Source organism: Rana temporaria, chromosome 5 (assembly GCF_905171775.1).
Source record: "Rana temporaria chromosome 5, aRanTem1.1, whole genome shotgun sequence".
Lineage (NCBI taxonomy): Eukaryota > Metazoa > Chordata > Amphibia > Anura > Ranidae > Rana > Rana temporaria.
This window is the reverse complement of record NC_053493.1, coordinates 326,908,218-326,932,849: the sequence shown is the minus strand read 5'-3', so window position 1 is coordinate 326,932,849 and position 24,632 is coordinate 326,908,218. Positions and strand designations below refer to the sequence as shown.

Here is a 24,632-nt window from a genome sequence, read left to right as displayed (position 1 = left end):
TTGTATATTGATGCACAAAAGTTATAGTGTCTACAAACAATGGGATTTTTTTTTTTTTTTTTTTACTAGAAATGGCGATAATCAGGAACTTATTTTTGACACTTTTTGTGGACCAGTGACACTAATACAGTGATCAGTGCTAAAAAAATATGCACTATCACTGTACTAATGACACTGGCAGGGAAGGGGTTAACATCAGGGGCGTTCAAAGGGTTACATGTGTTCCTAGGGAGTGCTTACTAACTGTGGGGGGGGGGGGGGGGGTGAAGATCTGTGTTCCTGCTTAGCAGAAACACAGGATAAGTACATTCCCCTCTCACAGAAGAGCAGTCTGCCTTGTTAACATAGACAGACTGCCATTCTGCCTGTGTCCTGAATGAACGGATCCACTGTGTCCAGTCACAGTGGGAGCGGGTAGCCAATGGTGCGCACATTTCCTATTACTGATAGGCGGAGCACATGTCCTAGGCCAGTACAGAGACCATTATTTAATATGGCAGACAACAGTGTTAGATGAAGTTTCTTGTGAACAAAGCCGTAAAACCCGCAGATATCTACAGAAGGCTTCAAGCGCAGTACGTTCATGAGACGCTCAGCTGCAGTAAGACATTTGAATTGTGTAAACACATTGATCACCTGATTCTGGTTAATTGACGTATAACTGGTCATGAAATTGCACAAAAGATGAATCTTCTTTTTGGGAGCGGTGAACGCACAGAAGAGTTAAAGTTTGCACTGCGTTGAAGGAGTGTTTTGACTGTTAAAGCCAGGGGGCCAGATTCAGAAAGAAGATACGACGGCGTATCTCCTGATACGCCGTCGTATCTCTGAGCCTGGCCGTCGTATCAATGCGCCTGATTCATAGAATCAGGTTACGCATAGATATGCCTAAGATCCGACAGGTGTAAGTGACTTACACCGTCGGATCTTAGGCTGCAATTCCAGGCCGGCCGATAGGTGGCGCTTCCGTATCTTTTACGCGTCGAATATGCAAATGAGCATTTACGCCGATTCAGAAACGAACGACCGCCCAGCGCTTTTTTTTTACGTAGTTTGCGTTCAGCTTTTTCCAGCGGAAAGTTACCCCTGCTATAGGAGGGGTAAGTGTGGCGTATCCTATGTTAAGTATGGCCGTCATTCCTGCGCCGAGTTTTGAATTTTTTACGTCGTTTGCGTAAGTCGTTCGCGAATACGGCCGGACATAATTTACGTTAACGTCGAAACCAATGACGTCCTTGCCACGTCATTTGGAGCAATGCACGCTGGGAAAATTTGCGGACGGCGCATGCGCTGTTCGATTGGGGCGGGGACGCGCCTGATTTAAATTTTAGACGCCCCATAGCTGTGGAATTTGAATTCCGCCGTGGGATTTACGATACGCCGCCGCAACTTTAGAGGCAAGTGCTTTCTGAATAAAGCACTTGCCTCAAAAACTTGCGGCGGCATAATGTAAATCAGATTGGTTACGTGGATCTAAAGATCCGCTGACCTATCTGAATCTGGCCCAGGATGTTATGGATCGTATCATTACATGTGATGAAACCTGGGCACAAGCATCAAAGCAGTGGAGGCATCATCACCACCACCAAAAAAAAATCGAAAAAATTGCGTCTGCAGGTAAAGAGATGGTAAGTATTTTCTTGGTCAAACGTGGCGTTATTCATGTGGATTTTCTACCCTGTGGTGTCACTATCAACAGTGAATATTACTTTCATGTTCCTCGGAGGTCAGCATTTCAGCACCGATGAGACGAAGTGAAGCAGGCTGTCCTAGGATAGTTCAGGCGTACTGACAAATCTTTCTGTGCTAAAGCTTTCCAGGCATTACTTAAATGCTGGGATAAGTGTATGAATGTAGCAGGGGAAAATGTCAAGAAATAAATTCAGTTTCCACTCCTTGAAATTTGTACTTTTATTATATAAACTCAAAAAGTCCTGGTCTGACTTGAACGCCCCTCGTATATTATAAAAGTTATTGCCTTTTTATTTTACTAAAACATCATAAAAACATTTGGTCTTGTAATTTAGTTCTGGCATTCAAAAAGGATCACAGAAATAATTTTATTCAGTTTAGGGCAAGCACGGAATTTTAACAAAGCCAAGAGCATGGGCTTTCATTGACAAAACAGATAAAAAGTTAGAGGTTAGCTCTACTATTACCCTACCCGAATTTACTTGATATAATTAGATGTTTCTGAAGATATTTAGTAACAGGGAATATATTTTGTAGGTTGCATTTAAACCTCAATTACATTTATTTGTCTGTGGGTGGAGATCACATATTTTCTACATGTTTTTTCTATATATGGTTTCGCTATAGTTTACAAACATTTTAACAGCTATTACTTTTAGTGAGACGGAATGATTTGTTAGTAAATTTAATATTGTGCAATGCTCTTTGTTTTTATGTCTACAAACCAGACCCTTTGCTTCGTGATTACTGGGTATATGAAGGCTCTCTTACTATGCCACCTTGTAGTGAAGGAGTTACATGGATATTATTCCGATATCCTTTGACAGTATCTCAAACACAGGTGAGATTACATTACTAGACTGCAAAGGAGTATGCTTATCTTTTGAATTTAGGAACTGCTATTATAGGTCAACCTTTGTTTTTTCAAATGTAGTGACAATTCAAAGTGAATGGGCCAAACTGATGACACCATCCTGTTTATGTTATAAACTAATATAAAAGCTCACATTCCTCAGCAGGGATTTTCAAACTATATAAATATTTTTACTGTGTATGGCTGGGACGTGCAGTCAGGGAAGGCAGGTGAGGCATGAACATAAAAAAAAAAAAACAAGCTTTGAGGGCCATAGCTCGGCAACCTGAGGTCACAGAGACCCCTAATGGGAATAGATAGCCCACGTCCTACCCCACCACTGATAAAAATGTGGGGCTCCTACGACCTATGGTTCCGGAGATATGGGGCTCCTTGGGCAGCCTGTCAGATCCTACATACAGAGGCCCGGATTCAGAAAGGAGATACGACAGCGTATCTCTGGATACGCCGTCGTACCTCTGAGTGTGCAGGGTCGTAACTATGCGACTGATTCATAGAATCAGTTACGCATGGATTTCCCTAAGATCCGACCGGCGTGTCTTACACCGTCGTATCTTAGGCTTCATATTTACGCTGGCTGCTAGGTGGCGCTTCCCTATATTTACGCAATGAATATGCTAATTAGGTAGATACGGCGATTCAGAAACGTACGTCTGCCCGGCGCATTCTTTTACGTTCTTTACGTTAGGCTTTTTTCGGCGTAAAGTTACCCCTGCTATATGAGGCGTAGCCAATGTTAAGTATGGACGTCGTTATATATATATATAACAAAAAAAAACACCAAGACAACCCAATTTTTTTTTTGTATGATGTGAAAGATGATGTTACGCCAAGTAAATAGATACCTAACATGTCACGCTTTAAACTTGTGGAATGGTGCCAACCTTCAGTACTTAAAACTCTCCATAGACAACGCTTTACATTTTTTACAGGTTACATGTTTAGAGTTACAGAGGAGGTCTAGTGCTAGAATTATTGCTCTCGCTCTAACGTTCGCAACGTATGTAACCTGTGTGTATCTGGCTCTGATACTAGCCAGTGCCTTACCAGCCACTGACCTCACCGCAGGTCCCTGGTGTATGGAACACATTAAGTGACCAACTTTGCGAAGTACCCTTCAGAATAAAAATTGTCATACAACATAGGTTCAAAGTGCACGTTAACACCTATTTTAGGCAACTGGAAGATAGTTCAATGCGCATATAGTAGTGGATATGGATTTTGTATTAATGAGGTATCTCCTCAATATTTTTGTAAAGTGCACTTTACTGTCAAATAATTAAACTGTAATTAATTAATTTGTAACTAATTCTGTAATTTCAGATTTGGTATTGCTACAGTTTAAAATACACATATTATCAAAAGTACATACAACATCAAATTATGCATGTTTATAATAATTTTTCCTTTAGCATAAAGGTGACCAGATTTTTTAAATGAAATCCGGGGACATTTTTTTTACTAGCAAAGGTGGCAATCAGGAACTTATTGCGGTGGGAAAATCAGACACCAAGTGATAGTTTTGACACTTTTTGGGGTCCAGTCAAACTGATACAGTGATCAGTGCTAAAAATATGCACTATTACTGTACTAATGACACTGGCTGGTTAACAGCAGGGGCGATCAAATGGTTAACTGTGTGCCTAACCAGCGTTTTCTCACTGCGTGGGAGGTGCTTTTACCAGGGGAAGGCATAGATTCCTGTCCCTGCTTTGCAGGAACACAGGATCAATGTCTTTTATACTGAAAGAACAGTGATCTGCCTTGTTTACATCGGTAGACCGATGTTCTGCCTGTGTACAGAACAATCGGCAGGTAATGGCGTACATTGAGTCCCAGAAACGCAAGATCACACACACACACACGATCCTGCATGGCGCGTCAGCCCTGTAGCAGTAGATCTGCTATGAGGCGGTCGGCAACTGGTTAAGATCATCTGCATTATAATAACACACAAGCAGCAGTCACTCTATCGTGACTCTGGAACAGTGTGTCACATGACGTGGCTGCTGGGTGCTGATACTCATGACCAATAAGTTAACAAAATCAGCACCCAGCAGACATGTCATGTGACACATTGACAGAGCACTGCCATCCAAAGCCATGCTAGAATGCCTGATGCCTGTGAGTTATGATTCCAGAGAGACAGGCACAGTGCAATGTAGTCTATTCACAATCACAGACACTCCCAAAGCAGTCCTGTGTTGAAGCCTTGAAGGCACTGGCAGCCCCACAATCAGATCCAGTTCCCCTCTGTTCCTGTTGCTGGACAACTTCAGCTGAGCTGCCTCTCTGCCTGTGGCCACCACCGCCCGCCTGAGACCGCCTCACGGCCTCTCAAGTCTCACTCTCCTGCCCCTGCTACTACTGGGTGGGGAGCGGAGGAAGGCACTCTGGTGGGGAAGGCAAGGAGATAAGCAGGCAGGCGGCTGGCCGGGACTTGATGCAGAAGAACATGTGAGCGGGAGCGGAATGGGCATACGCCCGAAACTGAAGAAATAGTTACTCCACTCTGACCAGCACATGATTATCAGAGAGGGTCCCACATAATGAATAAAAATACACCCCCTAAGCTAGTAGGAGCGGAAGAGCAAATGGGGGGGAGGTGTAGGTCAGATTTTTTTTATACTGCACTAACTGTCTTTGAAATTGCCCAGGCCCCTGTTCAAATCCAATCCGGGGACAAAACCGGGGACAAGTTTGATCCGAGGACTGTCCCCGGAAATCGGGGATGCCTGGTCACCCTACTTTAGCAATAACACAGCATTGACATTGTTAGACCGATAAATAGGATGATTGAGCAGCAGATAGAAAATGTACAGATTGCTAGTTGTCTTCTGTCAGAATCAGTTCTATATATGACAGTAAAAGTGTGACTGGGAGATATGTAATGTATTACAATACTGGTATGTAGTATGATAATTACTGGTGCACACTGTAATTGGTAAAAATGTTTTTCTATTATAAATTAGACCAGAAGCAAACTGCATGCGGACATTACGAATTCCCTTAGATCACAGGGAAATGTCACTGTGTTTGATGTTAAAATGACAAACTTGACACAACCACAGTGATAACACACTCCTACAGTCTTCAAAGGATTTAGAAATGATAAAAATAGAAGAACATTACCAGTGATAAGAAAACAGGGTGTCTTTCATGTCATGTTTGCTAAATAACCAGTATGTTTCAAGAAAATGTAAAACATTTGCATATAGAGACTGTTTACTTTACAGTCTGTTCAGTGCCCGTATTTACTGTAGCTTTACAAAAGCCTTTAATTTTTCTCTTAATATAATACAAACATATAAAAGATGAATCGCAGACAGTTACACTTTTGAAATCAAATCTATCATTGACAAAGAGTGTACTTGATATGTGTTAGCACAGTGATGAGACAAAACAATTAAAATTGCTAATGTAGTGCTGTGATAGGTATCCCTTGTTAGTTGAATTGTCTAAACCGTTGGAGTGGTCGTTGTCTGCGGACCTGTGGACTCTAAAACTGATGGTGCACGCATAATCTGGTGCAGCTGTCCATAGTAACCAACCAGCTTCTAACTTCAACTTGTTCAATTAAGCTTTGACAATGAAACCTAGCAGCTGATTGGTTACTATTCACAGTTTCACCAGATTCTGTGTGCTCCAGTTTTAGTAAATCTCCCCTTGTTTGTCTTATGTCTGTTCCAGCATAACTTCGGTGCTCTGAATTCACAGGTTAGTGATAACACCAGCCTGCATTATTAATAAAGTTATTGAAAAATCCCTTAAGCCCTGTACACACAGCCCAGAATCTCATCAGGAAAAAAACATTGTTTTTGACGAGATTCTTGGCAAGATTCTCTTGCCGGCCGAGTGTATACATGGGCCATTCAAAAGAACCGCTCTTTTGAATGGCACGAACGCGGTGACGTCATCGACTACGACGAGCATGCGCGAGTCACATTCGATGCCGTCACCGTCGTCTTGCTACACCCTACCTATGCCTTGGAAGCTACCGCGCATGCGTCAAAGTCATTTCGAGCATGCACGGGTTTCCACGCGACAGGTAAGTATACAGACGCTCAGGTTTCTCGTCAGGAAAACACTGCCGAGAATCACGACGAAAAAATAGAGAGCAGGTTCTCTATTTTTGATCGTCTAAATTCTGGGCAGTTTTCTTGACGAGAAACCTCAAAGCCTCTTACACACGCACGGTTTACTTGGCAAGAAAGCTCTGCCAGCAGTTTTCTTGCTGAGAAAACCGTGCGTGTGTACGAGGCTTAGGTGTAGATAAATAGATAGCTATCAGTATGGGAGGATCTTTTGGTCACATTGGCACAGCTAAGAGTGGACTTATGTCACATGCTACATTGAATGACAATGAAGTAGTCCATAATGATTTAGACCCTAAACACCAAGGCACGACAACTTTAACAAAAGCAAAAGGGTCAGCTGCATCAGGCCCATTAGTCCAGGGGACCCACCATAGTCGTCCACCTGCTATCTAAACACTGAAGCCTGGGGACCAGGCTACCAAAGCTTCAATTGCACATATCTCTAAATAAAAAAACAATATCAGACCTCTCTTCAGATAAAAAAGAGATCTGTTATGGTCATGTGATTATCTCAAGCACAGATCAACATCAACAGGGTCAGTATTGTGATATTACACTTAGCCAGCTCTAACCAGCCCAAAATGTCTAATAGACCCTTGATATCTCCATAAAGAGCACCTGCCACTTATCAAGATAAGGTTCTGGTATGTATTTTTAGGGTAACCACTACTGTTTTTTTTATTTCATGGGGTCTCCTCTTACCACCCATACCAAACCCTCATCTAGGATAAGAGTCCGATATAGTTATAGGGAATGCCTGGCCACTTTGTTTACAAACAGAATAGAGTGGCCATAAAATGTAATTTATTTGCTATTTGTTTTCTTCGTAAATGTCACTTTTGCTTTGGTACATCATATAGTTATGCAACTTTACTTACAGGTTTAAAGAAGTTTCACTAAACTCTTTAAACTGGTAGTAACACCACTTGGTGACATATTAATATATATATATATATATATATATATATATATATATATATATATATATATATATATATATATATCAGGAGCGGACCCAGAGTCTAATCTCGGGAGGGGCACTGCCAGAAAATAAGATTTTTTGCGGGCAATTTGTTTGGGAAATGGCTGGTGTTGGTGCTTCAATCATTACGGCACCATTGTTGTTATGTTGTCAGGATGATTAAAGCGCATTTTTTCTATTATTACATTGTTATAGAAAATGAAATGGTTCAACTTACCATAATGCCGAATCAGTGGGAGCCCCAAGTGTGTCACGTGCCACTGTCGCCTGCCACCAGATGCAGATTGTCACTTGCCACAAATTGCGGATTCTCACTAGCCACGTCACCTGCCATAAGTTGCAGATTGTCACTTGCCAGATGTTGCGGATTGTCCATTTGCCACGTCACCTGCCACACATTGCAGATTGTCATTTGCCACAAGTTGCAGATTGTCATTTGCCCCGTCACCTGCCATAAGTTGCACATTGTCACTTGCCAGATGTTGCGGATTGTCCACTTGCCACGTCACCTGCCACACTTTGCGGATTGTCATTTGCCACAAGTTGCAGATTGTCACTTGCCACGTCACCTGCCATAAGCTGCAGATTGTTACTTGCCACATGTTGCGGATTGTCCACTTGCCACGTCACCGGCCACACATTGCAAATTGTCACTTGCCATGTCACCTGCCACAAGGTGCAGATTGTCACTTGCCACGTCACCTGCCACACATTGTGGATTGTCCACTTGCCACGCCACCTGCCACACGTTGCAGATTGTCCATCTGCCACGTCACCTGCCACACGTTGTGGATTGTCAATTTCCTGCTAAGGTGGGGCATGGGGATTGTCACTTCCTGTGTCCCAGAGTCAAGCAGCAGAGACTGGATGCTGGACATTTTAGTGTTAACAGCAACACACACATCACAACGTTATAAACCTTAGGTGTCACTCCCAAAGCCAAACACTGAGGTAAACAACTGCAGTGTTCCCCTGTTTGGGGCTCCAGTCACCGTGGCACGTGACGTGCCGTACGTCGGCTCTGAGACTCCAAGTCTGACGTCACGTGACTCACTGACGTCACTTGTTGCTAGATGCCAAGTGGCCCAGGTGCTAGCAACGAGTGCAGGGAAGAGGCTCCACCCACCACCTCCTCCTGGTCAGTACGTCACTGCGGCGTAATTACACACACTAAACGAGTCTCTCTCTCTCTCTGCGCCGCTGATCGGCTGATGTGAGACAGAGAGAGAGACTCAGGCAGAGCAAGTGACATTGTTCTTGTGATATGCAATTGCCCTGTTGTCCCCCCTGGATCCGCCCCTGATAGATAGATCTCTATATATATATATATATATATATATATATATAGTGACAGGAAGCCAGGTAAATCTGGGGGTGTTGTCACAGACAGGAGATACTTTTCTGCCTTGTTTAGAAAATTCACCAATTACTATTAGGTGTCGGCTGCAGAGGTAGCCAGAAAGGTTTAAGGACTTTGAATAGCTTCAGCTGTTCAGAATGAGAAAATTAAGGCCTCTATAAGTTGTCCAGAGGATTACTATGGAATGCTGCATCCTGAGGCTTGTTGAGTTAAGGAGAGCAGTGAGCTAAGGAAGACTTCTGAAGGTGAAGTGGTTGTTGATCTTTTTGCTGTGTGATAAGAAAATCAAAAAGACTATTGTTTTCTGCTGGAAGACCAGCAGTGTCTGCCCAGCAGTAGGCTGTGCCAGACTCCATAGGTAGGTTCCTGTGTTGTGAAGGTAGACACCCCAAGTGGCCAGGGTTTATTTTATGTTTTATTTTGTTTATGCTGTTTTGATGCTTGCACTTGTTTCCAGCAATATGGAAGAATAAACCATAACCCTTGTTTTTCAAACACCCAAGGCTGCCTCTCTGTATAATTCAGTGTGTAGTGAACCCACTCAGGAGGTCACACACCCCGCTACCAAGCTAACCCCTTACAATATATATGTATATGTACATACACTATATTACCAAAAGTATTGGGATGCCTGCCTTTGCATGCACATTAACTTTAATGGCATTCTAGTCTTAGTCCGTAGGGTTCAATAGTGAGTTGGCCCACACCTTGCAGCTATAACAGCTTCAACTCCTCTAGGAAGGCTGTGCACTAGTTTAGGAGCGTGTATAGGGGAATGTTTGACGATTCTTCCAGAAGCACACTTGTGAGGTCAGGCACTGATGTGGATGAGAAGGCTTGGCTCTCAGTCCCTGCTTTAATTCCTCCCAAAGGTGTTCTATTGGGTTGAGGTCAGGACTTTGTGCAGTTCCTCCGCCCCAAACTTGCTTATCCATGTCTTTATGGCTCATGCTTTATGCACTGGTTAAAAACATTTGGTGAAAGGAAGAATATGGTGTGGTGTTGTTTTTCTGGGGTTGGGCTTGGCCCCTTCAGTGCCCAGTGAAGGGAACTCTTAAGGCGTCAGCCAGGGCTGGACTGGGACAACAATTTGGCCCTGGACTTCATCCAGACTGGCCCACTTTGACAGGTCTCTCCCACAGTGGCCGGACAACTCCCGCACCCCCCCTTCACTAGCCACTAGCTGTTTTACTTTATTAGAGTAGAACGGCTGGTACTGGTATTCTTATAGGCAGTACCAGTGGGGAAGCTAGACATTATTTCTCCTGGGGCAAAGAATCAGTTTGGTGCCCCCCCCTCATGGCACAAGATTAGGCAGAAGTGAGAAACTCCTAGGCCGTTGTCACTGAAGCAGGCCCACTGAGCCCTCGGCCCACCGGGAAACTCCCTGTAGTCCCAATGGCCAGTCCATCCCTGGCGTCAGCATACCAAGACATTTTGGACAATTTCATTCTCCCAACTTTGAGCGAACAGTTTGGGGATGGCCCCTTCCTTTTCCAACAGTGCACAAAGTACTAGATATGGTAAAAGGGAGGATGCAACTGGTGAAAAAGTGTACAATCTAGTAGAGCATAAAAGAGTAAAACAGAAGGTGAAATAGTTTACAATCCATTAGAGAATAAAATAATTATATAGAAAATGTCTTTCAGGTAAAAACACCTGGTGGTATTTTTCTAATCTTATTGCACTACAGTACAGTATGTGAGCAGGATACCACATTAACTGTTTATGCAACCAGTATAATGAAAAATAGGGGTGAAAAAACACCTAGTGGGTTATCCAATTGTTTTCAAATAGTGCACTCATTCATCTTAGTACATGTAACTGGGGGACAAGCCTAGGGATGTGTTCTTTGCCTACATACTTTGCCCTAAAAGTAATGTTTTGCCAGGGGCTTTTCAGGTATTTTCCCTTTGTCATTTATTTCTTGTATGTGTTCACCAATCCATTACCTTTAGGGGTTTTGCCCATGTAGGTTTTTGGGCAGGCACAGGTAAACAAATAAATGACACAGGATGTAGAGCAATTGATCAGACTTCTTATTTGAAATGTTCCATTGCCCTGAGCATCCGAGAAAGTGAAAGTACTACGAACCAGCGGGCATACCTGGCATATATTGCATGGAAACATGCCTGTTGTACGTGGATGCTCAGACAGCCATGTGACATCTGGTTCTCTAACGAACTCCGATTGGACCAGCATGTCACCCAGGCTTCTGGCTCGTCGTGCCACAAGCATAGGTGACAAACTAACTATCTTGGCCAGCTCCGGTGAATTGGCAAAAATGCCCCAATGTTGCTCTAAGACTGAACGAACCGACTTCCACTGGGACCCAAAGGGGGTGATGATCTGTATTGGGTCACTAGAATTTAAGGGGGAATCGTCGACCCGTGGCTGGTTAGTTAGTAAGTCGGAGCGGTCTTTGATTGCTACTTTCTTTTTGGCCCTTCTAATTCGCCTATGCGAGTAACCGCATTCACGGAACCTCACATACAGTAGAGGTCAAGACTTTCTCGTCTGTAGTCATCAGCACTTGAACAGTTCCTCTTGATGCACAAAAATTGCCCGACTGGTATCCCATTTTTCAACCAGTGGGGATGATGACTTGTCGCATATAATAGAGTGTTAGCTGCTGTATCTTTCTGAAATGTGCAAGTATTCAGTTGGCCATGTTCCAATGTAATTTGCAAATCAAAGAAGGATAGTTTATTTTGATTAAAAGTATATGTCAACCGTATGTTACGTTGGTTCCTATTGAGTTCCGTCATGAACTCGTATAGGGCATCAGGTGTACCCCTCCATAACATCAGGACATCGTCGGTGTACCACCACCAGGTAAGTACGTGGTCACGGTACATCAACATCGACAAAGGGTAGACATCCTCCTCCTCCCAAATTCCCAAGTGATGACAAGCGTAGGCTGGAGCCTACGCTGCTCCCATTGAGGTACCACATATTTGGTGGTAATAGGTGGTCAGGAACTGGAAGAAGTTGTTGAGTAAAGTGAACTCCAGAAATTCCACCGATTCTGGATAGGAGGAGTCCAAGAAATTCTCGACTGCATGTATACCAACCGGATGGGGTATCAAGGTGTAGAGTGACTCAACATCTATACCTACTAGCCATACCCCATCTGGCTTTTCGTGAACTGCCTGTTCAGCGATCTTGGTCAGTACATGTCGCATCTCCTGTACGAATGACTTTAGATTCCTGACTATTTATTTCAGTAAGGAGCCCAAGTATATCCCAACCCTTTCAAGAGGCAAGCCAAGACTATTGGCTTGCCTGGGGGGTTCTGCAAGTTCTTATGAACCTTTGGGATAATGTAAAATGTCGGTACATTGAACTCCCGGACATTCAGGTAATTGTACTCCCGAACTTTCTCATAATGTTGTTGATTCAGTATGGCCACATTCTCACCCTTGTCACTATTCTTTATTACAATATTTTTCCTGTTTTGAAGGTCATTAAGTGCACATCTTTCGCCTATAGTCAGGTTGTCAGTAGTCCTTTGGGTCCAATCAATCCTCTCCAGGTCAGCTTGTACCATGTCGAGAAAAATATCCAACCATTTGTTTTTAGACAGTGGGGGCATTTTCTGAGACCATATTCATAGATTAGCTTGTCTCCGTAGTGGAGTGGGTTCCTCATTGAATACTTCATTCTCCTCCAATAGTGAATTTAGTATATCAAGGGCTCGCTGGTCCTCTATACCCATTGGCCCGGTAGTGTCAGTCCTGTTATCTTTTTTCGCGTACAAGGAGCGTAGAAAAACTTTTCTTAGAAATAGAGTTATATCTTTAAAGACCGTGAACTCATCCATGTTGACCACCGGTGAGAGGGTCATACCCTTTTGTAAAAGAATTACATGATCTGGGGTGAGTCCAAGATTGGATTGATTAATTACCCTCATATCATCCAATCTCTGAGCAGTCAATTGGAGAGATCACTCTGTTAATGTTTTTTCTGGCTCCTGGTATAGGTCCGTTTGTGGATTGTTTTGGGTGATTTCTGACTTCTGGATGCTGTTTTAGGTTTTGTTTTTGGGGGTGGTGCGTGGTCGATAGCTGACTCCGCCCCCTTCTGATCTAAAATGCACTGACAGGCTGACCCCCCAACCCTTCAACCTCTGCAGCAATGCTGTCAACACTTATAAGTCTATTTGGCAAAGACAACCTCTGGATACGACACTAAGCATGTGAACTCAACTTTTTGGTTGACCATGGCAAGGCCTGTTTTGAGTGTAATCTGTCCTGTTAAACCACTGTATGGTCTTCAGCTCAGTTCCAGGGTCTTGGCAATCTCCTCATAGCCTAGGCCATCCTTATGAAGAGAACCATTCTTTTTTTTAGATCCTCAGAGGGTTCTTTGCCATGAGGTGCCATGTAGATCTTCCAGTGACCAGTGTGAGAGAGTGAGAGCGATAACACCAAATTTAACCCACCTGCTCCCCATTCACACCTTAGACCTTGTAACAATAATGACTCACCATACATCGGGGAGTGAAAATAGCTAATTGGGCCCAATTTGGACATTTTCACTTAGGGGTGTATTTACTTTTGTTGCCAGCCGTTTAGACATTAATGGCTGTGTGTTGAGTTATTTTGAGGGGACAGCAAATTGATACTGTTATACAAGCTGTACACTCATTACTTTACATTGTAGCAAAGTGTAATTTCTTTAGTGTTGTCACAAAGATATAATAAAATATTTACAAAAATGTAAGGGGTGTACTCACTTTTGTGAGATACCTTATAAAGATATATATACCTATAAATATATATAAACAGTATGTTGTGAGCATGCAGTGGGGTTTATCCCAAAGTGCATGTTCATTAAAACAATTGTTAAAGATCAAAGCATCTAAACACTTTTAGCACCCTCAACTGCCCAATATAGTAAAGTGCTGAGGTATATCAATATTATAAAGTGATGCCTTCGTCCCATTAAATTATTGTAGAGAAAAAGGGAGGCTTTTGGTGGACTATAATGGCATCATATGTGCAACTGATAAACAGTCGATATTATAATTAAAAGGTTTTTATTACGAAAATAGAAACATTCCATAACATTTACAATAAAATATCAGGTGTGACAACCATGAATCAACTTATGGTTGGCACATATTACCAACGATATATACAAAGTACCAATAATAAGTACCAATAATTGCGCACTGCCCACACTGTTTTCCCTACATCTAAATGTACAAATCACACCTGAGGTGTAGACATGCTGCCTGGTGTGCCTGAAGCCAGACAATGCTATTGGATCTTGGCACTGCCATATTTGATAAGTCATACAAACCTGCTCTAATTTTTGTTATCAATGCATGTGCCCTAGAAGTACATCATACTAAACTGCACCTAAAATGTCTACTAACCAATATGACAACTTCCAATGTATGCTGAGGCACCAGAAACTATAGTATCCCAAAGTTCAAAAATGTTATTTGTCCCTGGACACACTAAACATACAGTATGTCTGCATCTCAAGTAGGATTTGAATAGCTATAGGCAGGGCTTTTTTTCAGCTGGAGACTTGGAGGAACTCAGTTCCACCACCTCTGTCTCAGGCCCTCTGCTCCCTGCTCACCACTATAGCTTGCAAACACAGAAGTCAGGCTTCTGTGTTTACAAGTGAAATCTTGTCTCCTGAGTGACTGTCACTGAGTGCAGGATGGGGACGAGGGAGATGCAAGTGCAGATCCCAACACCCCAATTGAATTATCCCCCTGCAAGTGAGAGAGGCAGAGCCACCTACAGTGTGTCGGGAGCTACTAGAGCCGGCTGGGTGCTTCAGCCTAATACACCAACACAAGTAAGACATGTGGAAGGTGGCGGAGCTTTTAAGGAAAGAATGAGAAGATGGAGACAGTGGAAGGAGGGTTGCATGCAGAGATCAGAGTTGAAGAGCTGTGAAAGTGAGGAGGATAGGGGATGCAGGGGTAATCAGCTGTAGAAGAAGGCTGAACTCTACACTCTGTACATTTATTGCCCCTTCCACTGTTAGTGAAATCTGACCACACTCACTATTTGATGCGGTTTGGAGGGTTTGGGTGGGGGAGTTTTTTTTTGTTGAGAAGTTGTGGTTGAGTTCCTGCACCTATTTTCTGAGAAAAAAGCCCTGCCTATAGGTGATAAACATAACCTGGGAGGTAGGAGGCACTGGGAAGTACACTTAATCCATAATTTATTTTCTCTAAATACATCTGTAATGCATAAAAAAAACCCTTGTAAACAAAGGTGTAGCTGGGAGGAGGTTGCTAAGCCATTATTCTTAATGTCATTTAATCTTTTATTGCACTTTATATTGCAGCTGGAATATCACTCTTTAACTACTTGCCGACCGCGCACCGTCATAATACGGCGGCAGGTCGGCTCTCCCAGGCGAGAGCCCGTAGCTATACGTCCTGCGCGTGAACGGCGATGGGGCGCGCGCGCGCGCCCCCCCGCCGTTCCCGATGATCAGATTCGTTTCAGAACTGATCAATCACCAGGTCCAGGCCAATAAAATCTGGCCTGGACCTGGTGATCACCTCCACCAATGGTTGTCTTCCCCTGGCAATGTTTTGTAAACATTGGCAGGGGAAGTCATGCTCTCTCCCTCTTGTCGGTCTTTCCGTTCCAGACCGAGAGGGAGAGAGCATCTGAAACGTGAGTTGCACAACACTACTCTAACACCAGGTCACATAGGCACACATTTAACCCCCTGATCACCCCCTGATCACCCCCCAAATTAACCCATTCACTGCCTGTCACTGTGTCACCCAGTACAGCAATCAGATTTTTTTTTGATCGCTGTACTAGTGTCATTAGTGACAAAAATAAGTGTTTAGGTAATCAGTCTTAGGCCATAAAAAGTCTAGGGACCCCCCCTAACCCCCCCCAATAAAGGTTTAACCCCTTCATTACCCCCTGTCACCAGTGATCACAGTATAAGTGTCACAGGTGACGCAGTTTAGTTTGTTTATTTTCTATAGCATCAGGGCACCCGCCATATTTTTTGAAATAAAGTTTTAACCCCCTGATCGCCCGGCGTGTGATAAAAGTTTGGTTTTAGCGCCAGATAGGGTCTGCGTCGCCCCAGGCAGCGTCAGATTAGTGCCAGTAGCGCTAACACCCACGCACGCACCATACGCCTCCCTTTAGTGGTATAGTATCTGATCGGATCGATACCTGATCTGATCAGATCTATACTAGCGTCCCCTGCAGTTTAGGGTTCCCAAAAACGCATTGTTAGCGGGATCAGCCCAGATACCTGCTAGCACCTGCGTTTAGCCCCTTCGCCCAGCCCAACCCACCGAAGTGCAGTATCGATCGATCGATCACTGACACAAAACACAAAAACACATAACTGCAGCGTTCGCAGAGTCAGGCCTGATCTCTGCGATCGCTAACAGTTTTTTTGGTAGCGCTTGACTCAGTCGCTAACAGGTCAGGTGCTTTTTTGCCTGTGAATCTCACCACTGTACCCCTAAATTTAGAGCCCAAAATGGCAAATCGATGGTACAGTGATGAAGAGGCCTACTTGTTTATGAGCCTGTCAGATAGTGATGAGGAGGTCACGCATCTGTCAAATTCTTGCTCAGAATACGATCCTGTAGACGACAGTGGCTCCCTGACAGATAGCTCTGACGACGGAGTGGTCCCTGCTAGGGTCAGGCGTACCAGACCCCGATCTTCTGCTGTCGCTGAGGTGCAAGAACCGCAGGGCTCTCGTATGGAGGAGAGAAGTACTAGCGCCGCTATTCCTTCTGGTGAACTGGCAAGCACCAGCGGCCTAGTACATCCTGGTCATATATCCAGCACTGCAGTAACACTTGGTGACGTGGCGAGTCCCATAAGTGCAGTTCAAGCTGGAGAGGTGGCAAGCACTAGTAGTGTCCCGCTGCCACCAAGAAGAAGAAGACGACAAAGACAGGCCCGTCCCCATAGTGTCCTTCCTGCTGCATTCGCCAATCCTGATTGGGTACCCACCACTTCTGCAGCACCCGTACTTCCCCCATTCACTGGCCAACCCGGAATTCAGGTGAATACAGTTGATTTTACGTCACTGGATTTTTATTCGCTGTATTTCACCGAAGATCTCTATAGATCTATTGTGGACCAAAGCAATTTGTACGCTGGTCAATTCTTCGCCGCTAATCCCCAGCTGTCCCTTGCCAGAGATTGGAAGCCAATTACGGTTTCCGAATTTAAGATCTTTCTGGGCCTTTCCCTCAATATGGGCATTACTAAAAAGAGTGAGCTGCGGTTATATTGGTCCACGCACCCAGTTCACCATATGCCCATTTTCTCTGCCTCCATGGCCAGGACACGATACGAGCAGATCTTGCGGTTCATGCATTTTAGTGACAATGAACTCTGTCGTCCTCGGGGAGACCCTGAATTCGATCGGCTCTACAAAATTCGGCCCCTCGTAAACCACTTCAACGAACGGTTTGCAGCCTTGTATAATCCCCAACAAGTTGTCTGCGTTGATGAGTCCCTGATTAAGTTTTCTGGCCGCTTGTCATTCAAACAATACCTTCCCAGCAAGCGTGCCAGATACGGGGTCAAGTTGTATAAGCTCTGTGACAGGGCAACAGGCTATACATCTAGCTTTATGGTTTACGAGGGAAAAGACAGTCACGTAGAGCCGGAGAATTGCCCTGATTACATAGGGAGCGCTGGTAGGATAGTGTGGGAATTGGTGTCACCCTTATTCGGAAAGGGGTACCACTTGTACGTGGACAATTATTACACAAGCGTGCCACTTTTTAGTCACCTTTTTGATTATGGAATTGGCGCATGTGGCACCGTGCGACCTAATCGCCGGGGCATCCCCCAACGGCTTGTAGAATCCCGTCTTAGTCGGGGGGAGAGAGCCTGCTTACGGTGTAATAATTTGTTAGCAGTGAAGTGGAGGGATTCACGGAATGTTTTCGTTCTGTCCACGCTTCACGCAGACACGGCAGTCCAAATTCCTACGGCGACTGGTGTTGTGAAGAAACCCCTCTGTATCCACGAGTACAACCTTAACATGGGAGGGGTGGACCTCAATGACCAGTTGTTGGCGCCGTACCTAATTGCCCGGAGGTCCAAACGCTGGTACAAAAAAGTATCAGTGTATTTGTTTCAATTGGCTTTGCTGAACGCTCATGTGCTATACAGAGCTTCAGGACGGACTGGATCCTTCCTAAAATTCCAGGAAGAGATCGTCGAAGCCCTTCTGTTTCCAGATGGTGCTGTGCCCCACCTTCCCAACGCAAATGCAGTGAGCCGGCTGTATGAGAGGCATTTTCCTTTTGTCCTCGCTGGTACCCCTACCCAAAGAACCCGCCAAAAAAGATGTCGTGTCTGCAGCAAACTCGGATTTAGGCGTGACACCCGCTTTTATTGTCCCGACTGTCCTGACCAACCTGGTCTCTGCATTGGTGTATGTTTCAAACGCTACCACACACTAATTGAGTTTTAGCGTAGGGTACAGCACCACACAGTCCTAGGCACACCAACACAGGGTCTCGGAATATGTGATGGCCATCACATTTTGAGAGACCATAATCTGCAACGTTCAGTTTATAGTTTTCATAAAAGTGAAAAAAAGTAGAAAAAAAATAAAAAAAACACACAAAAACACAAAAAAAATATAAAATAAAAAATCCAAAAATAGTTGTGGTTGTATTTTTCTCCTCTCTTTATTGTTCTCTTATGTTCACTCTCTACTGTCCACTCACTATTGTTCTATATCTATTCTCTCTATTTTTACAATGTTTTATTGTATTTGCTTTGCAGGTATGGTATGTTATACTGTAATGTTTGTTTTATTGTTAACCATCATTTGCTTAGCAGGTACGCTATTCAGTTGCATCGCGGATTTATTTAGCGTGACAGCAACAGCGTTTGCTCCCACGATATATAAAGCCGCGACTCCAACGCTGTAGGAGGTGATTTCACCACCACAGTTAAAAAAAGAGCATATATGCCGAAGCATGGGGGCATTAGGGGCGGAGGAGCGATTTTGCTCCTAATGCCGCGTACATACGGTCGAAATTCCGACGGAGGCTTGCCCGTGGAAAAGTTCGACCGTGTGTACGCGGCATAACTTTTTTTGCGGGAGGATGCCCCCATGCTTCGGCATATATATTTTTTAGGCACAGGTTGCGTTAAAAAATGTTTTGTTTTGTTTTTGATATTTGCTTTGCAGGTATGGTATGGTAAGATCTTACTGTTAAAATGTAATGTTACTTTGTTATAATGTTAACCATCATTTGCTTAGCAGGTACGCCATTCAGTTGCAGCGCGGATTTATTTAGCGTGACAGCAACAGCGTTTGCTCCCACGATACATAAAGCCGCGACTCCAACACTGTGGGAGGTGATTTCACCACCACAGTTAAAAAAAGAGCATATATGCCGAAGCATGGGGGCATTAGGGGCGGAGGAGCGATTTTGCTCCTAATGCCGCGTACATACGGTCGAAATTCCGTCGGAAGCTTGCCCGTGGAAAAGTCCGACCGTGTGTATGCGCCATAACTTTTTATGCGGCGTACATACGTGTGTGAGCGGCATAACTTTTTTGCGGGAGGATGCCCCCATGCTTTGGCATATATAAATGGTGCATGTATGCCCATCATTAGAAGTGGGTGGATGAAGGGAGGTATTCTAATGGTGGGCATACCCACCGATCAATCTTTTTTTCGTTCAGCCAACAGGCTGCATGAAAAAAAAAAAAGATTACAATACATGTCCAACAAGAACCATCAACGTACTGGTATGTTGCTGGACTTTGAATGGTTATACCAGAATGATGCCTGCGGGTTTAGGCATCATCTTGGTATCATTCTTTTCAGCCAGCGGTCGGCTTTCATGTAAAAGCAGTCCTAGCGGCTAATTAGCCTCTAAACTGCTTTTACAAGCAGTGGGAGGGTATGTCCCCTCCCCGGATATAAACTGCGCCATTGGGAAAGTGGGAAAACATTTTATCACACCGATCTTGGTGTGGTCAGATGCTTTAAGGGCAGAGGAGAGATCTAGGGTCTAATAGACCCCAATTTTTTCAAAAAAGAGTACCTGTCACTAACTATTGCTATCATAGGGGATATTTACATGCCCTAAGATGGCAATAAAAATTATAAAAATAATAAAAAAAAGTAAGGAACAGTTTAAAATAAAATTAAAAAAGCAAATTAAATAATAATAAAAAAATAAAAATAAAAAAAAAGCACCCCTGTCCCCCCCTGCTCTTGCGCAAAGGCGAACGCAAGCGTCGGTTTGGCGTCATATGTAAACAGCAATTGTACCATGCATGTGAGGTATCACCGCGAAGGTCAGATCGAGGGCAGTAATTTTAGCAGTAGACCTCCTCTGTAAATCTAATGTGGTAACCCGTAGAGGCTTTTAAAGGCTTTTAAAAATGTATGTAGTCTGTCGCCACTGCGCATTTGTGCGCAATTTTAAAGCATGTCGTGTTTGGTATCTATGTACTCGGCCTAAGATCATCTTTTTTATTTCATCAAACATTTGGGCAATATAGTGTGTTTTAGTGCATTAAAATAAAAAAATATGTATTTTTGCCCAAAAAAATGCATTTGAAAAATCGCTGCGCAAATACTGCGTGGTAAAAAAAAATGCAACACCCACCATTTTAATCTGTAGGGCCTTTGCTTTAAAATAATATATAATGTTTGGGGGTTCAACTTAACTTTCTTGCAAAAAAATAATATGTTTTTATGTAAACAAACAGTGTCAGAAAGGGCTTTTTCTTCAAGTGGTTAGAAGAGTGGGTAATGTGTGACATAAGCTTCTAAATGTTGTTCATAAAATGCCAGGACAGTTCAAAACCCCCCCAAATGACCCCATTTTGGAAAGTAGACACCCCAAGCTATTTGCTGAGAGGCATCTCGAGTCCATGGAATATTTTATATTTTGACACAAGTTGTAGGAAAGAGAATTATTATTATTTTATTTAATTTTTTTTGCACAAAGTTGTCACTAAATGATATATTGCTCAAACATGCCATGTGCATATGTGGAATTACACCCCAAAATACATTCTGCTGCTTCTCCTGAGTACGGGGATACCACATGTGTGAGACTTTTTGGGAGCCTAGCCGCGTACGGGACCCCAAAAACCAATCACCACCTTCAGGCTTTCTAAGGGTGTAAATTTTTGATTTCACTCCTCACTACCTATCACAGTTTCGGATGCCATGGAATGCCCAGATGGCACAAAACCCCCCCAAATGACCCCATTTTGGAAAGTAGACACCCCAAGCTATTTGCTGAGAGGTATGTTGAGTATTTTGCAGATCTTGCTTTTTGTCACAAAGATTTGAAAATTGAAAAAAGAAAAAAAAAAAAAAATATATATCTTTCTTCATTTTCAAAAATAAATGAGCGCTGTAAAATACTCACCATGCCTCTCAGCAAATAGCTTGGGGTGTCTACTTTCCAAAATGGGGTCATTTGGGGGGGTTGTGTGCCATCTGGGAATTCCATGGCCTCCGAAACTGTGATAGGCAGCGAGGAGTGAAATCAAAAATTTGCGCCCTTAGAAATCCTGAAGGCGGTGCTTGGTTTTCGGGGCCCCGTACGCGGCTAGGCTCCCGAAAAGTCCCACACATGTGGTATCCCCGTACTCAGGAGAAGCAGCAGAATGTATTTTGGGGTGCAATTCCACATATAACCATGGCATGTGTGAGCAATATATCATTTAGTGACAACTTTGTGCAAAAAAAAAAAAAAAAAAAAAAAGTTTGTCATATTCCAGCAACTGGTGGCAAGATATAAAATATTCCATGAACTCAAAATGCCTCTCAGAAAATAGCTTGGGGTGTCTACTTTCCAAAATGGGGTCATTTGGGGGGGTTGTGTGCCATCTTGGCCTTTTATGGCCTTCAATACTGTGATAGGTAGTGATCGGTAGTGAGGAGTGAAATCAAAAATGTATGCCCTTAGAAATCCTGAAGGCCGTGCTTGGTTTTCGGGGTCCCGTACGCGGCTAGGCTCCCAAAAAGTCCCACACATGTGGTATCCCCGTACTCAGGAGAAGCTGCAGAATGTATTTTGGGGTGTAATTCCACATATGCCCATGGCATGTGTGAGCAATATATCATTTAGTGACAACTTTGTGCAAAAAAAAAAAAAATTGTCATATTCCCGCAACTTGTGGCAAAATATTAAATATTCCATGGACTCAACATGCCTCTCAGCAAATAGCCTGGGGTGTCTACTTTCCAAAATGGGGTCATTTGGGGAGGGTTTGTGCTATTTGGGCATTTTATGGCCTTCAAAACTGTGATAGGTAGTGAGGAGTGAAATAAAAAAATTGCGCCATTAGAAATCCTGAAGGCGATGCTTGGTTTTCGGGGTCCCGTACGCGGCTAGACTCGCAAAAAGTCCCACACATGTGGTATCCCCGTACTCAGGAGAAGCAGCAGAATGTATTTTGGGGTGCAATTCCACATATAACCATGGCATGTATGAGCAATATATCATTTAGTTACAACTTTTTGTAATTTCTTTTTTCTTTTTTTTTTTTTGTCATTATTCAATCACTTGGTACAAAAAAAAAAAATATTCAGTGGGCTCAATATGCCCCTCAGCAGATTCCTTGGGGTGTCTACTTTCCAAAATGGGGTCATTTGGGGGGATTTTGTGCTATTTGGGCATTTTATGGCCTTCAAAACTGTCTTAGGTAGTGAGAAGTGAAATCAAAAATTTGCGCCCTTAGAAATCCTGAAGGCGGTGCTTGATTTTCGGGGCCCCGTACGTGGTTGGGCTCCCAAAAAGTCTCACACATGTGGTATCCCCGTACTCAGGAGAAGCAGGAGAATGTATTTTGGGGTGCAATTCCACATATAACTATGGCATGTGTGAGCAATATATCATTTAGTGACAACTTTTTGTAATTTCTTTTTTTTTTTTTTTTTTTTGTCATTATTCAATCACTTGTTACAAAAAAAAAAAATATTCAATGGACTCAACATGCCTTTCAGCAGGTTCCTTGGGGTGTCTACTTTCCAAAATGGGGTCATTTGGGGGGGTTTTGTACTTCCCTGCTATTTTAGCACCTCAAGAATTGAGATAGGCAGTCATAAAATAAAAGCTGTGTAAATTCCAGAAAATGTACCCTAGTTTGTAGATGCTATAACTTTTGCGCAAACCAATAAATATACGCTTATTGGCATTTTTTTTACTAAAGACATGTGGCTGAATACATTTTGGCCAAAATGTATGACTAAAATTGAGTTTGTTCGATTTTTCTTATAACAAAAAGTAGAAAATATCATTTTTTCTCAAAATTTTCGCTTTTTTTCCGTTTATATCGCAAACAATAAAAATCGCAGAGGCAATCAAATACCATCAAAAGAAAGCTCTATTTGTGGGAAAAAAAGGACGCAAATTTTGTTTGGGTACAACATTGTATGGCCGCGCAATTACCAGTTAAAGCAGCGCAGTGGAAAATTGTAAAAACACCTCTGGTCTTAAGGCTGACAAATGTTCCGGTGGGAAAGTGGTTAAACATATAGCCGGTACTTTGAACTTTGCTTTGTAATAAAATATATGCAGTTTAGCTAGCATGTACAAAAATAGGTTCGTTTGAATGGAAGTATAAATTTACAATAAACATAGGATGTTTTTTTTTCTAACCAATAGCTACTTTAGGTTTAATATCAAGCTTATATAAAATGACACAATACTATTTACACGTAAGACTGAATGTCTCACAAAGTTATAACGTAGGTAGAGGAAGTAAACCCTCTTAAAAAAATCTGGAAAAAAAACATTGCAAGAGAAAGGCATAATGAGCTAGTATGCATAGCCGTAGACATCGGTACCCCTTTTTTGGAAAATATCTCCTTAACTGTGTAGGTTAAGGAGATATTTCTTGGACCTACAAGTAAAGCCTCGTACACACGATCAGTCCATCCGATGAAAACGGTCTGAAGGACAGTTGTCCTAGGTTAACCTATGAAGCTGACTGATGGTCCGTCGTGCGTACACACCATAGGTTAAATAACCGATCATGTCAGAACGCAGTGACGTAAAACACAATGACGTGCTGAAAAAAACGAAGTTCAATGCTTCCAAGCATGCGTCGACTTGATTCTGAGCATGCGCGGGTTTTTAACCGATAGTTTTGCATACTAACAATCGGTTTTGACCTATCGGTTACCATCCATAGGTTACATTTTAAAGCAAGTTGCCATTTTTTTAACCTAAGGTTAAATAGCCTATGGGGCCTACTCACGATCGGTTTGGACTGATGAAAACGGTCCTTCAGACCGTTTTCATCGGTTTAACCTATCGTGTGTACGAGGCTTAAGCTTTAATCTAGGCTTACCTGTAGGTTAAAATGGTCTGTAATGCCGCGTACATACGATCGGTCCATCTGATGAGAACGGACCGATGGACCGTTTTCATTGGTTAACCGATGAAGCTGACTGATGGTCCGTCGCGCCTACACACCATCGGTTAAAAAAACAATCGTGTAAGAACACGGTGATGTAAAACACAACGACGTGCTGAAAAAAAGGAAGTTCAATGCTTCCAAGCATGCGTCGACTTGATTCTGAGCATGCATGGATTTCTAACCGATGGTTGTGCCTACTAACGATTGTTTTTTCCCATCGGTTAGGAAT

The 24,632-nt window shown here is 43.1% G+C and overlaps 1 protein-coding gene across 1 annotated transcript in view; it reads left to right on the top strand.

The window, feature by feature from the left end:
- Positions 1–24,632, top strand: part of CA8 (carbonic anhydrase 8) — a 121,416-nt gene that overhangs the window by 91,021 nt on the left and 5,763 nt on the right. Inside the window, exon 7 of the mRNA XM_040354253.1 lies at positions 2,421–2,533. Coding sequence (XP_040210187.1) covers positions 2,421–2,533 — 113 coding nt within the window. The remainder of the gene's footprint in view (positions 1–2,420; positions 2,534–24,632) is intronic.